General features: G+C 35.4%; 1 protein-coding gene across 6 annotated transcripts in view; it reads right to left on the bottom strand.

Moving 5' to 3' along the window:
• The window catches only part of LOC124983792 (probable ATP-dependent RNA helicase DDX60), a 102,507-nt gene that overhangs the window by 71,080 nt on the left and 16,619 nt on the right, over positions 1 to 14,808 (bottom strand). For all 6 annotated transcript variants that reach the window (XR_007108498.1, XM_047551365.1, XM_047551366.1 and 3 more), the window contains 3 exons: positions 13,520 to 13,678; positions 1,410 to 1,551; positions 492 to 647 (listed from right to left, as the gene is read on the bottom strand). Coding sequence is in view for 5 of the 6 variants with exons in the window: in XM_047551365.1 (XP_047407321.1) it covers positions 492 to 647; positions 1,410 to 1,551; positions 13,520 to 13,678 (457 nt within the window). In the remaining variant the exon portion in view is untranslated. The remainder of the gene's footprint in view (positions 1 to 491; positions 648 to 1,409; positions 1,552 to 13,519; positions 13,679 to 14,808) is intronic.

Consider the following 14,808-nt stretch of genomic DNA (forward strand, 5'->3'; position numbering starts at 1 on the left):
ATGGTTGTTTTTTCTTTATTTCTTTTTGTGTGTGCTGAATACCTAAAATCTATTCTCTTCCAACATTACTTTCATGTAATACAAAATTTAATACTATTGACTGTACTCCTCATGTAGTACAATAGATATCTAGAGGTGCATCCTACCTGACAATGTACATTTCCCCAACCCAGGAATGCTGGGTTGTCACTTATCCAGAATTTCAAGTGTTTTTGCACTAAGAATTTTCATTTAATCTAAACTTCCATATTGTTGAAAACAAAATTTCACATATAACTGGCTCATTTTTTAAACTGGCAACAACACTAATTATAAGCAAAACATAAATCTTCCAAAATTATAGACATTGCATGCCACCCCAAAGATATGACAAGTATTAAAAAACAGTGCCAGAAAATTACTTATACCTCCTGGAGCATGGTTAGTGGTACTTTCAAAACATTTTCAGAGAAATAATGTTTATATTTTGAATTAAATTAGGAATCTATTACCTTTGATTGGTGATGGATTCTTTCTAAGAAACTGAAGTTTTGTTGTTCTCAAAGGAAATGACTTTCCCACATCAAACTGTCTTACCAACTTTGATACAGTGTTCCAGAGATGTTCATAATCCCTCATGATGGTATTTCCCAAATTCAAATGTAGGCCTACATAAATAACCACTAAATATTAAAAGTCATTCATACATGTGTAGAAGCATAGATAAATATTTTGACTAAATTCATGAAGCTCTAAATGTACATCATATATAAATGTTTTCAGTCTGTTATACATTGTACCTAGAGGAAAATAGTCACTAGTATTGACTGAGATAGCAGATTTTAAAGTTTTTCTTGTTTTTCCATTTGATAACTGTTAAAATTATAACTACCGTAACTAGGAATAACAGATGGTGAATATTTAATGTTTTTCATTATTTTTAATACTTTTTAAATGTAGCATACATAATTTTATAGTCAATAAAAATGCACATAAATATGATTCTGAAGAGATAAAAAAATTAGTAAAATATCACTAATTTATAGTAGCCAGTTCATTCCAATGTTAGCAATACAAGGGGACCAAACTCAACCTGTCAAAAAAGCTTCAATAAAGCTCGGTTATGGTTTCATGACAATGAGTTTTATTTTTCTTTGACATTTAAGAAACATCAGTGGACTTATCCTAAGAAAAAAATTTTAAAAGAAACACAAATTACACATAGCAAATATACGAGTAAGCCTTATACAATATTCATTCTGATTATAACTAAGTAAAAATTATTTACATAAATGAACAAAGATTAAAAGAAAGGAAAATAATTGCTGTTATAAGGTAAAAGTTCAACAAAATTTCTTTTAACTTTTCAAACCTCTACAATGTTTACCTGTGTATGAAAGTTTAATTATCATTATATGGTAAAGTGATACCTTTTACATTTTCAGTTTCATAATAAAAAGCAATATTCTTCAACAAAGGCCCATCACTTAGGTCAGAAAGGTGAGTTAAATTCAGATTCCAAGATTTGAAAATGTTTAGATTACTGAGGATGAAATATTCACACCAACTTTTCTGAAATTGAAAATAAAACCAAGTTATTTATAATTTTCACATTAGCAATAAGTATAGAATGACTTTATACACTTCTGTAATTCAGTTGCAAGGTATGTGGGTAGAACTGTTCCAATTCTTATTAATATATAAGCTCACTCAGTCTGGGTGCTGATGAATGCTTCATGACTTAAAAGATTAAAGCACAAATTAAATTTGAAACTGCCCCCAGATGAATTTAGTACAGTTATTTATCACAAGTCAAGGAAATTTGTGCATTTGATTTTCCTTTTTTTATTTTTATTTTTATTTTTTAGTTGTTAATGGACCTTTATTTCTTATTTTTTTGTATGCAGTGCTGAAACTCAAACCCAGAGCCTCACACATGCTAGGCAAGCACTCTACCACTGAGCTACAACCCCAGTCTTGTGTATTTGATTTTCAATATTTTTTTTTCCTCATTGTGATACACAGAGTCTCAAGGCTACAAAAATACTTCTACTTTATTAAAATTTTTTTTTATTTGTTCTAATTCGTTATACATGCCAGTAGAGTTTTCAAATGTGCCTCTTTTCTTACTTAGGTTTTAATGTTTTCCAATTTTACTTTCAGGTCAAAAGAGCATTTTTAAAAAGATTTTGATTATTCAGGATCTAAAAAATGCTGAATTCTTCAACTTGAAGATTCCCATCCACCTTCACTCTTGTGCACCCAACCAGGTTTAGGCTGGGAGGCTATGTTGCCAAGGAACACAGGTAGTGTCTTGACTACCCACACTTAGTTCTGAGTAAAGTGGATCCAAGTCAGAACCTAGTTAAGCTTTTAATGAATGACACTTAGCAGTCTGCAGAGTTAAATTGAAAGAGGAAACTAAAGCTTCTCTGCTTCCACACTCCCTTAAAAACAAAATACAAGTGCTTTGCAAATGGGAACAAATTTATCTACTGATTGGGAACTTTAACCCAGTGCTATATAATAGAAATAAAACATGGGCAAGCTACTCTTTAAATTTTCTAGAAATTATGTTAAAAACAACCTGAAATTAATTCTAGTAATTTATTTGATTTAGCTCATAGATTTAAAATATCATTTTAGCATGTAATCAATGTGAAAATATCAACCAACGGTGTGCATGTTTTTCACACTAATTTTGTGAAATTTGATATTTCTTTCTTTCTTTCTTCCTCTTTGTTTTAGTTGTCAATGGGTCTTTTATTTATTTATATGTGGTGCTGAGTATCAAACCCAGGGCCTCACATGTGCCAGGCAAATGCTCTACCACTGAGCCACAACTCCATCCCTCTTTTATTTTTTATTTATTGGTTCTTTTATGTTTACATATGATAGCAAAATTCATTTCAATATAGATATACAAGCATGGAATATATCTTATTCTAGTTAGAGTGTAGTTCTTATGGATGTACATGATGGTGTGATTCACTGTGATGTTTTCATATGTGTACATGGAAAAGTTATGTCAGATTCATTCCACTTTTTTTTTGTCTTTTTTTGCTTATCCCTTCTCCCTTCCCCCATCTCCCATTGTCTAATTCACTGCACTTCTATTCTTCCCCTCAATCCCTGCCCCTGCCAACTTATTATTGGTTAGCTTCCATGCATCAGAGAAAACATTTGACCTTTGCTTTGTTGCAATTGGTTTACTTCACTTAGCATGATAGTCTCCAGATCTATCCATCTGTTAGCAAAAGTCATAAAGTCATTCTTTTTTATGGCCGAGTAATGTGATTTATATGTACATATATACCACATTTTCTTTATCCATTCATCTATTGAAGGGCACCTAGGTTGGTTCCATAACTTGGCTATTGTGAATTGAGCTGTAGTATGCTGATTTTCATTCCCTTGGATATATACCATGGAGTGGGATAACTGGGTCAAATATGGTCCCATTCCAAGTTTTCTGAGGAATCTCCATAGAGAAATGCAAATTAAAACTATACTGAGATTTCATTTTTCTCCAGTCAGAATGGCAATTCTTAAGAATACGAGTAACAATAAATGTTGGTGAGGTTATAGGGAAAAGGGTACACTTGACACACTGCTGGTGGGACTGCAAATTGGTGCAATCTCTCTGATATTTCTTTTAAATGTACAACATAGCCTGGCTCTAACCAGGTAGCTCAGGGAAACTGTCCAAGGTTCATCATGAAGTTATAAATATCAATAAAGCATGAATCTTCCACCTATTGAGTAGTTTTATCTACCAATGAACCACCAAAAAAAGCTGCACACATCCATAGAACAACGGTCCTCAAAAGTTAGCATAAGCCTCACCTGGAAAAGTTGTTAAATAAACCACAGATTGCTGGGCATCTGACTCAGTAGGCCTGAGGGGAGGCCTAAGAATCTGCACTTCTAAGAAGTTTCCATGTACTACTGACAGTTTTTCAGGAACCACACTTTAAGAATGACTGCAGTGTAGTTTTTCCACAGATCTCTTTCCCATGATGCCCCAGAGTGAACCACAGTATTTAAAGGCAGCAGAGCAATGGGGCCTGGTTTCATTCACCTGATATAAGAAGTGCCTCTGGTGTGGTCTCCACTGTGAGATCCACAGTAGACCTCCCTGAGCTATCCCACAAATTTTCCCAGTAACTTTTCCCAGGAGTCTCAAAAACATCCTCTGTTGTAAAAATTTCAGGGGTTCCTGAAATTATATTTCAAGTTACAGGATGCTTCCAACAATTGAGACTATGGAGTATGGGAAAGATGAGAAAGGTGACTGATCACAGAAAATCAGCCACTGTTGCAGAGGACATGTTTGAAGCTGGACAGGGCAGAAGTCATATCTCAACCTGGCCATTTATTATTGTGCTCATGGGTCATTTATCTGAGCCCAAGTTTTTCATTTGTAAAATGAAGAAATAAAAGAACTGTTGTTATATCTAAATGAAGTGACACAAATAAAAGCCACACATGCAGAGCAAGGGCAAAATAAATAATGGTGTTGTTATGACTTCCAGCAATCCAGATCATCCTAATTAAAGACTGATATTTCTATCACATAAGTTACAAAGCATATTCTTCAGAACCATCTTAAAACAGTCCCAAATTTATAACTTTTATAATATCTTTTTCACCTAATTCTTTCAGATGCATTTAATAAAAAAACTATGTAGAAAATTCTTCATAAAAGACATCTTTAGGTTAAAAAAAAAAACTTTTATTTAAACCTGTAACTCAATACCACAACTATTACATTCATACCCTTTGGTAGTTAAGTACACATAACTCAATCACTATAAATATAATAAAAGAAAATTAAATAGTTCTGAGAAATAAATTTACAACAAAAGTTGTAGCATAATATCAATGCTATAATTTTTATTTTAATATCTGACACATAGTATCATCAGGTTTACTCTATTAACCAGAAAAGATTTATGTTAAAATGTCTAAGTAAATTGAATAGGAGCTAGAAATGGAATCTTCCTATCCTCTTTCGATGAACCACAGTCTGCAGCCTCCTGATGGACTACCAAAATACCTATAGGAAAGTTCTGCAATGGGATTTGGAATCCAGGAAAGTATTTCCTCATAAAAGCATCAACAGAAATTACATGGTGCTATGTTCATCCCATCTAATATTTACTGCATCTCAAAACTCCTTAAAATTTTCATTAAAACAGTTATGAGAAGCAGAGGTAATCTGTTTCTTGGTGAGGCAGTTTTTGCTGCTTATCAATCCCCTGCTGTTTACCCCATTTGTCTACTGCAATCACCTGCAGTCTGCCAGCATATGGACTACTTTTTGAGTGCAGATGGCTCACCCTCTCGTGCCTACCATCCGCCATTTGCCTGCCGCTTGCCTGTTCATCGCCTGCCTTTCACTGCCCATCACCCACTGCCCAAGGTTCACCTGCTGACCATCTGATGACAGCCAGCAGACTGACTATAGACTGCCAGTGGAGCGCCAGCTGCCTGCTGTTGCCTGGAAGTTCACTGTCACAGTGCCTGCAGGTTTGGTTACACGTGGCTGCCGCCATTTTGAGACAACAGCCAGGAACTGTAGGTCCCCTGGCCGGACTGACTGAACCCGGTCTCCAGAACCCCTCAGTCCAACTGACAACTCCCTGCCTCCAGGGCCCTCAGACCTACTGACTGTTCCCTGCCACCAGGACCCCCAGAGAAACTGACTGCACCCCGCCTCCAGGATCCCACAACCAGACTGACCATACCCTGCCTCCAGGACCCCCAGCCGACCATACCCACACCCCGAGTTGCAGCTCCTCATTTGCCAACACCTTTGGAATCCAGAGTGGCCATCTTGGATAATCCTGGAAGTCTTATCTCCCATCTTTAGGTGGGGCAAATATCATCCTGAGACAACTGCTGGAGACTGGAAGCTCATTGTCAGTTACCTCTCATAGATCAGGCTACTGAAGACTGGGAAGTTTGAATACTATATGACTGCTATAGTGTAGTTTTTGTTTTTCTCCTTATTGAAAATTTTTAAGTGTTTATTTCTTTACTTTTCTTGCTCATTTTTCCTTCTGTATACCTGTTCTCTCAGAGTCTCTTTCTCCCTTTTTGCATGCTAACAACCAACTTCTTTTGATTATACTATCACTCTTTCTACGATCTAGAACTTCTGTATACTCTTTTCTTATCCCATTAACAGCTACATTCCACACCCTTCCCCATCCTCTTTGTCCTCCATTAGAAACTGCAGACCTTATTGCAGATCTATTTGTTATATTGTAGATAATGATTGAACTCATTCTGTTTATTATGACAATATTGTTAATGTCCTCATAGGGGCTATTTGGTTTATGGCTGCATGTTATCTGTACTGGGCACTGCTAATATTGATCTCCTGCTTAAAGAAAAGGTTTTGGAAACCTATAGGGTCACTATAAGCCTATAGGGGGGAAACTGCAATACCCTAGATCTGCACTGCTAGAGGGGAAGATACACGAACTACATGAAAAAACAAGGGAAGAAAATGATCCAAACACACCTAGATTCTATATTAATAGAATTCACTGACAGCATGGTAGAAGAAATGTCAGAAAAGGAGTTCAGCATATACACATTTAAAATGATTAATGAAGTAAAGGATGAGATAAGAGATCAAATGCAGGCAATGAATGATCACTCCAATAAGCAGTTGAAAGAGCAACTGCAGGAAGGAAAAGATCATGTCAACAAAGAGATAGAGATTTAAAAAAAAAACAAACAAACAAACAAATGGAAATCCTTGAAATGAAGGAAACAATAAACCAAATAAAAAACTCAATGGAAAGCATCACCAACAGACTAGACCACTTGGAAAACAGAACTTCAGATAATGAAGACAAAATATTTAATCTTGAAAATAAAGTTGCCCAAACAGAGAAGATGGTAAGAAATCGTGAATAGAAACTTCAAGAACTATGGGACATTATGAAAAGACCAAATTTAAGAGTTATTGGGTTTGAGGAAGGCACAGAGATACAAACCAAAGGAATGAACAACCTATTCAATGAAATAATATCAGAAAATTTCCCAAACCTGAAGAATGAAATGGAAAATCAATACAAGAGGCTTACAGAACACGCAATGCACAAAATCACAAAGATCTACACCAAGACACATTATAATAAAAATTCCTAACATACAAAATAAAGATAGGATTTTGAAGGCCGCAAGAGAAAAGCATCAGATTACATATAAGGGGAAACCAATATAGTTATCAGCAGATTTCTCAGCCCAGACTCTAAAAGTTAGAAGGGCCTGGAACAACATATTTCAAGCTCTGAAAGAACATGGTTGCCAACCAAGAATCCTATACCCAGCAAAACTAATCTTCAGATTTGAAGATGAAATAAAATCCTTCCATGATAAACAAAAGTTAAAAGAATTTACAAATAGAAAGCCTGTGCTGCAGAATATTCTCAACAAAATATTCCATGAAGAGGAAATGAAAAACAACAATGTAGGTCAGAAAAGGGAGGAACTACCTTAAAAGAAAAACCATTCAAAGGAGAAACCCAGTCAAGTTAAAAATTAAAAATAAGCCCAAATGACTTGGAATACAAATCATATCTCAATAATAAACCTGAACATTAATGACCTAAACTCATCAATCAAAAGACATCGACTGGCAGATTGGAATAAAAAGAAGGACCCAACAATATGCTGCCTTCAAGAGACTCATCTCATAGAAAAAGACATCCACAGACTAAAGGTGAAAGGATGGGATAAAACCTACTACGTACACAGACTCAGTAATAAAGCAGGAGTTTCCATCCTTATTTCAGATAAAGTGAACTTCAAGCCAAAACTTCAAGGGATAAAGAAGGACATTTCATACTGCTTAAGGGAACCATAAATCAGGAAGACATAACAATCATAAATATTTATGCTCCAAACAACAGTGCATCCATGTAAATCAAACAAATCCTTCTCAACTCCAGGAGTCAAATAGACCACAACACAATAATTCTGGGTGATCTTAATGCACTGCTGCCACCACTAGATAGATCTTCCAAACAAAAACCAACCAAAGAAACCATAGAACTCAATAACACAATCAATAACCTAGACTTAATAGACATATATAGAATACTCCATCCATCAACAAGTGGATTTACTTTCTTCTCAGCAGCACATGGAACCTTCTCGAAAATAGACCATATGTTATGCCACAAAGCAGCCCTTAGGAAATGCAAAAATAGAGCTACTGCCTTGTGTTCTATCAGATCATAATGGATTGAGAGTAGAAATCAATGATCAAAAAAAAAAAAAACAGAAATTACTCCAACACCTGGAGACTAAATAATATACTATTGAATGAAACATGGATAACAGAAAAAATCAGGGAGGAGATAAAAAATTCTTAGAGGTAAATGAGAATGATGATACAGCATATCAAAATCTCTGGGACACTATGAAAGCAGTGCTAAGAGGAAAATTCATTGCATGGAGCGCATTCCAGAAAAGAATAAAAAGTCAACAACTAAATGACCTAACATTACAGTTCAAAGCCCTAGAAAAAGAAGAACAGAACAACACCAAAAGTACTAGAAGACAGGAAATAATTAAAATCAGAGCTGAAATCAATGAAATTGAAACAAAAGAAACAATTCAAAAAATTGACGAAACAAACATTGGTTCTTTGAAAAAGTAAACAAATAGGCAAACCCTTAGCCACACTAACAAAGAGAAGGAGAGGGAAAATTCAAATTACTAAAATTCAGGATAAAAAAGAAAATATCATGACAGAAACCACTGAAACACATAACATAATGAGAAGCTACTTTGAAAATCTATATTCCAACAAAATAGAAAATACCAAAGACATCAACAAATTTCTAGAGACCTGTGATCCTCCCAAACTGAACCAGGAGGACATACACAATTTAAACAGATCAATATCAAGCAATGAAATAGAAGAAGCCATCAAAAGTCTACCAACCAAGAAAAGCCCAGGACCAGATGGATTCTCATCTGAGTTCTATAAGACCTTCAAAGAAGAATTCATTACAATACTTCTCAAAGTATTCCAGGAAATAGAAAAGGAGGGAACCCTACCAAATTCATTCAAGCTAATATCACCCTCATACCCAAACCAGAGACACATCAAGGAAAGAAAATTTTACACCAATATCTCTGATGAATATAGATGCAAAAATCCTTAACAAAATCCTGGCAAACCACATCCAAAAACATATTAAGAAAATTGTGCACCACGATCAAGTGGCGTTCATCTCGGGAATGCAAGGTTAGTTCAACATTCGTAAATCAATAAATATAATTCATCATATCAATAGACTTAAGGATAAGAATCATGATTATTTCAATGATGCAGAAAAAGTGTTCAACAAAATACAACACCCCTCCTTACTCACAACACTAGAAAAAATAGGGATAGTAGGAATATACTTGAACATTGTAAAGGCTATTTATGCTAAGTCCATAGCCAATAGCATTCTTAATGGAGAAAAACTGAAAGCATTCCCTTTAAAAACTAGAACAAGACAGGGATGTCCTCTTTCACCACTTCTATTCAACATCGTCCTTGAAATACTAGCCAGAGCAATTAGACAGACTAAAGAAATTAAAGGAATACAAATAGGAAAAGAGGAACTCAAGCTGTCATTTGCTGATGACATGATTCTCTATTTAAAGGATCCAAAAAACTCCACCAGAAAACTTCTAGACCTCATAAATGAACTCAGTAAAATAGCAGGATATAAAATCAATGCACATAAATCTAAAGTATTTATATACATAAGTGATGAAACATCTGAAAGGGAAAGGAGGAAAACAACTCCATTCACAATCCTCCAAAGAAAAGAAATACTTGGGAATCAATCTAGAGGTGAAATATCTCTACAATGAAAACTACAAAACATTAAAGAAAGAAGAAGACCTTAGAAGATAGAAAGATCTCCCATGTTCTTGGATAGGCAGAATTAATATTATCAAAATGGCCATACTACCAAAGGCGCTATACAGATTTAACACAATTCCAATTAAAATCCCTGTGACATTTCTCACAGAAACATAAAAAGCAATCATGAACTTCATCTGGAAGAACAAAAGACCCAGAATAGTGAAAGCAATCCTGGGCAGGAAGAGTGATGCAGGAGGTATGGCAATACCAGACCTTAAACTCTACTATAGAGCAATAGTAACAAAAACAGCATGGTATTGGCACCAAAATAGACAGGTAGACCAATGGTACAGGATAGAAGACATGGAGTCATACTCACATAAGTACAGTTATCTCATACTAGACAAAGGTGCAAAAAAACTTACAATGGAGAAAACTTACAAATGGAGAAAAAACTTACAAATGGTGTTGGCAAAACTGGAAATCCATATGCAGTAAAATGAAATTAAACCCCTACCTCTCACCCTTACAAAACTCAACTCAAAATGGATCAAGGATCTAGGAATTAGACCTGAGACCCTTCACCAAATAGAAGAAAAAGTAGGCCCGAATCTCCACGACGTTGGCTTAGGACCAGACTTCCTTAACAAGATAGCCATAGCACAAGAAATAAAAGTAAGAATCAATAAATGGGATAGAGTCAAACTAAAAAGTTTTTTCTCAGCACAGGAAACAATCAATAATGTGAAAAGAGAGCCTACAGAGTGGGAGTAAATCTTTTCCACACACACTTCAGACAGAGCACTCATCTCCAAAGTTTATAAAGAACTTAAAAAACTTCACACCCAAAATACAAAGAACCCAATCAATAAATGGGCTAAGGAAATGGGCAGACATGTCACAGAAGAAGATATACAGGTGATCAACAAATATATGAAAAAAGTGCTCATCACCCCTAGTAATTAGAGAAATGCAAATTAAAACCACCCTAAGATTTCATCTAACTCCAGTTAGAATGGCTATTACCAAGAACACAAGCAATAATATGTGTTGGCGAGGATGTGGGGAAAAAGGCACACTCGTACATTGCTGGTAGAGTTGCAAATTGGTGCAGTCACTCTGAAAAGCAGTATGGAGATTCCTCAGAAAGCTTGGAATAGACCCACCAGTTGACCCAACTATCCCACTCCTCAATTTATACCCAAAGGACTCAAAATCAGCATTCTACAGTGATACAGCCACATCAATGTTCATAGCAACTCAATTCACAATAGCTAGATTATAGAACCAACCTAGATGCCCTTCAATTGATAAATGGATAAAGAAACTGTGGTATATATACACAATGGAATATTACTCAGTCATAAAGAAGAATAAAATTATGGCATTTGCTGGTAAATGGATGAAGTTGGAAAAGATCATGCTAAGTAAAATAGGCCAAGCCAAAACACCAAAGGCTGAATGTTTTCTCTGATAAGTGCATGACAATATATAATGCAGGGTGGGTGGCAGTGGGAAGAGAAGAATGAAGGAACTTTGGATGGTGTAGAGGAAAATGGGCTGGGAGGGGTGAGGGACAGAAAGGTAGTAGAATGAAACAGACAGTATTACCCTATGTATATGTATGATTATATGAATGGTGTGAATCTACATCGTGTACAACCATAGAAATGAAAATTTGTACCCCATTTGTGTACAATGAATGAAAATGCAGTCTGTAAAAATAAAAAAAAGATTGTATTAAAAATTTTAAAAATAAATAAATAAAAAGCAAAAAAGAAATGGTTATGAGTGTTCAAAAACTCAAAATAATCAAGAAATGTGTTTTTCTATACCTGACCTTCAATTACTGACCTTACATCTACATGATGCTAATACAGTAAATGCAATCTCTGCACTACCAAGCAAAATTTGTCCAAATCAATCACTTCATCATGCTCAGTTCAATTCCTTTGTGAACTTCCGGCATAGCCCACATGCCAGCCTTTGATTCAAGGCATTTCTGCAAGTGCCATTCTTGTTTTAGTGAGAAAGAGTACCTGTGTCCAAGTTTGTGTCACTGTTCAGTGTTCCACACAAGCAACATAACTGGATCCACTGATGGTCATGGGCCACTTCCTTAGTCCCTATTACCATCAATATCTTTACATGACAAAGGTAGTTATCACACAATACTCCCAAATCTGCCTTGTCTACACTGCAAGACAGAGTTTTTTTGTTTGTTTGTTTGTTTGTTTGTTTGTTTGTTTGTTTTTAATGAAAGTGTCCTTGGTTTGCTTGAAATCATCCACTTGATTCTCAGTGCTTCTGATTGGTGATATGGTCACTCTCTTATCAGGCCCTACAGGATCCCCTCTAATTTGTCTTTTACCCACTTATTCAGCTTCAACCCTCCCCCACATGCTCTCTAATCCTATTGCAGGAGGTGGATCTCAACTCCCTGGTCAAGACATCCTCAATCACACATGCTGCAGCTTCTCTCGGAATCCAGCTTTCATTATTTCCCCATCCTGCTAACTCCTACTCATCCTTCAGGACCTGGTTCACTTCACTTCTTAAGCAAAACCATTCTTTGCAGATTGGGTTGGCTCTTTTTATACCAGATTGTAAAACATCCTATAGTTCCTCCTTCATAGTAATTGTTAAAACTCTATCTGTCTTCCTTGCAAAATATAGTTCCAATAAAGAGTTAGAGTGGGATAAGGTTTTCCTTAATCTATTACCATATTAGCATAATATGTATACACTAGATAAATGTTCATGGACTGACTTCTTAATTAATTGATTGGGGATATAAAACACTTTCCTTGAACATTTTGACTACATGTTATCAATATCCTAAAAAAAACTTCCATATCATTTAGTATACTTAATTCCATTTCTGGGTATCGAGCCAAAGTGAATAACCCCAAATTAAAAGGAAAAACTCATATAATAATAGTATTTATAACATAACAAAGTCTTTTTTAACACTCCATAATACAGAAATGAGTAATTAGACCATTCAAAGGTAATTAGTATTCATTAAAAATGATGCTAACCAGTGATGTGAAAGAAAATATAAATATATGTGAAGAGGAAAAATATGTGTCTGTGTGTGTGTACATGTGCATGTGTGTGTGGTTCCAATTAGAGAAACAATAGAAAAGTCTATGCATTTAAACTAAAAAAGAATAAACCAAAATATTAACAGTTGCTAGCAATGATCTGAGTGATGGGTCTCTGGTGAAGTTTTTCTTTTGCTTTTTCTTTCTATTTTCCTAACTTTTCCAAATTCTCCATCTATCATCTATAATGGACACAAAAATAATAAAGTATTATGTTATTTCTTCTGTTCCTATTTAGAGTAAAACACATAATCACCAATAATCTCCTACAGTGGATGATACAAAAACCTGATCTTGACAGACATTTGAAGAAGAAAAAATAGGAAAGATATTTATGTTGGATGTACATCATGACATTTTGTTATTACTACCAAACATTGTTGTTGAAAAGAGATACGTGATTGATTTAAGCAATTGAAACTTTAAAACCCCCCAAGGGCCAATATTGTGCACATATAAATCTGTTTTGCAGCTTATTATGGTTTTTATCCAACAAACAATGGAAACAAAAGAAAAATAATCTAATAAAGAGTATATTTACCATTTTAAAGAAAGGCTGAATGTCTTTAATCCAATGGGAAGTAATGAATCTGGAACATGCTCTTTGAGAAAGAGGCAAGTGGAGAAGAAACACCACACTGAGACAATGCAGTCTACACAAATCTTCCAGCTCCTGCAGGGTTAAGCAATGACCTTTCACCTAAACAAAATAAAGAAGGTAAACCAGAGAACAGCAACCTATAAAACTGCATAATAAACTTGCAGAACCACAATAGCTAGAAGTCAAACTTTTCCATGCAGGAATTAAAGCATTATTACTGCATTCTTCATTCTGCATGTTGAGACAGTACTTTCCTTAATGAACTTGACTGCATTTATACATATTGAGATGAAGTAAAAAGGAAGTTTCCAGCTTAATAATTGTTAAAGTAAGACATTTTCCAGGATTTTCAGTTAAGCCAAATTTCACATGAGTTGATCCAGCTACTAATAAAGTCAGGAACCCACAAGACTCTGCATGGATGGAGCCACACCTTACATGTTCTATTTGCCAAAATTTTAAATTTAAATTTTTAAATTTTAAAAGTAATATTGCAAGTTACCAGGGTGAGGACACTACAATGGCAATATTTGACAAACATACCCAGTAATAACAAGGGGAAAGAAGTGAATATCACAGGACAAGATGTCTATCTTCAAATGTTTGCATGGTTGTTAGGGAAGCAAGAGTGAGACTCCATTAGGGCCCCTCCAGAGGGCTAAACAGGGTCCAATGGTTGGAAGTTGCAGAGAGATTTGACTTACTTTCTCATTTTTTATGAGAATGATTTAAAATAGCATACCAAATCATGTAGAAATGTTTCATACATATTTAAAGAGATATTGAGCCAGGCACTATGGCACATACTGCATATCTGTAATCTCAGCTGCTCCCAGAGGCTGAGGCAGGAAGACCACCAAGTTCAAAGCCAACCTCAGCAATTGAGCAATGCCCTAAGCAACTTAGCAAAACCCTGTCTCTAAATAAAATATAGAAAGGGCTGGGGATAAGTCTCAGTGGTTAAGCGCCTCTGGGCTCAATTCCTGATACAAAAGAGAGAGAGAGAGAGAGAGAGAGAGAGAGAGAGAGAGAGAGAGAGAGAGAGAGAGAGAGATTGAAGACAAACAAAAACAATACTGAGGAAATGATGGTGATCCCTGGTGCCTTTCTGAAATTGTGAAGGATAGAGATAAAACTTCATTTTTTCCTTAATAGGAACTTTTGGTTAAAATCACCCCAGTACTCAGATTGCATACAAAATAGCACGTGTACACACAGTATGTGAGTGT

Source organism: Sciurus carolinensis, chromosome 4, assembly GCF_902686445.1.
Source record: "Sciurus carolinensis chromosome 4, mSciCar1.2, whole genome shotgun sequence".
Taxonomy (NCBI): domain Eukaryota; kingdom Metazoa; phylum Chordata; class Mammalia; order Rodentia; family Sciuridae; genus Sciurus; species Sciurus carolinensis.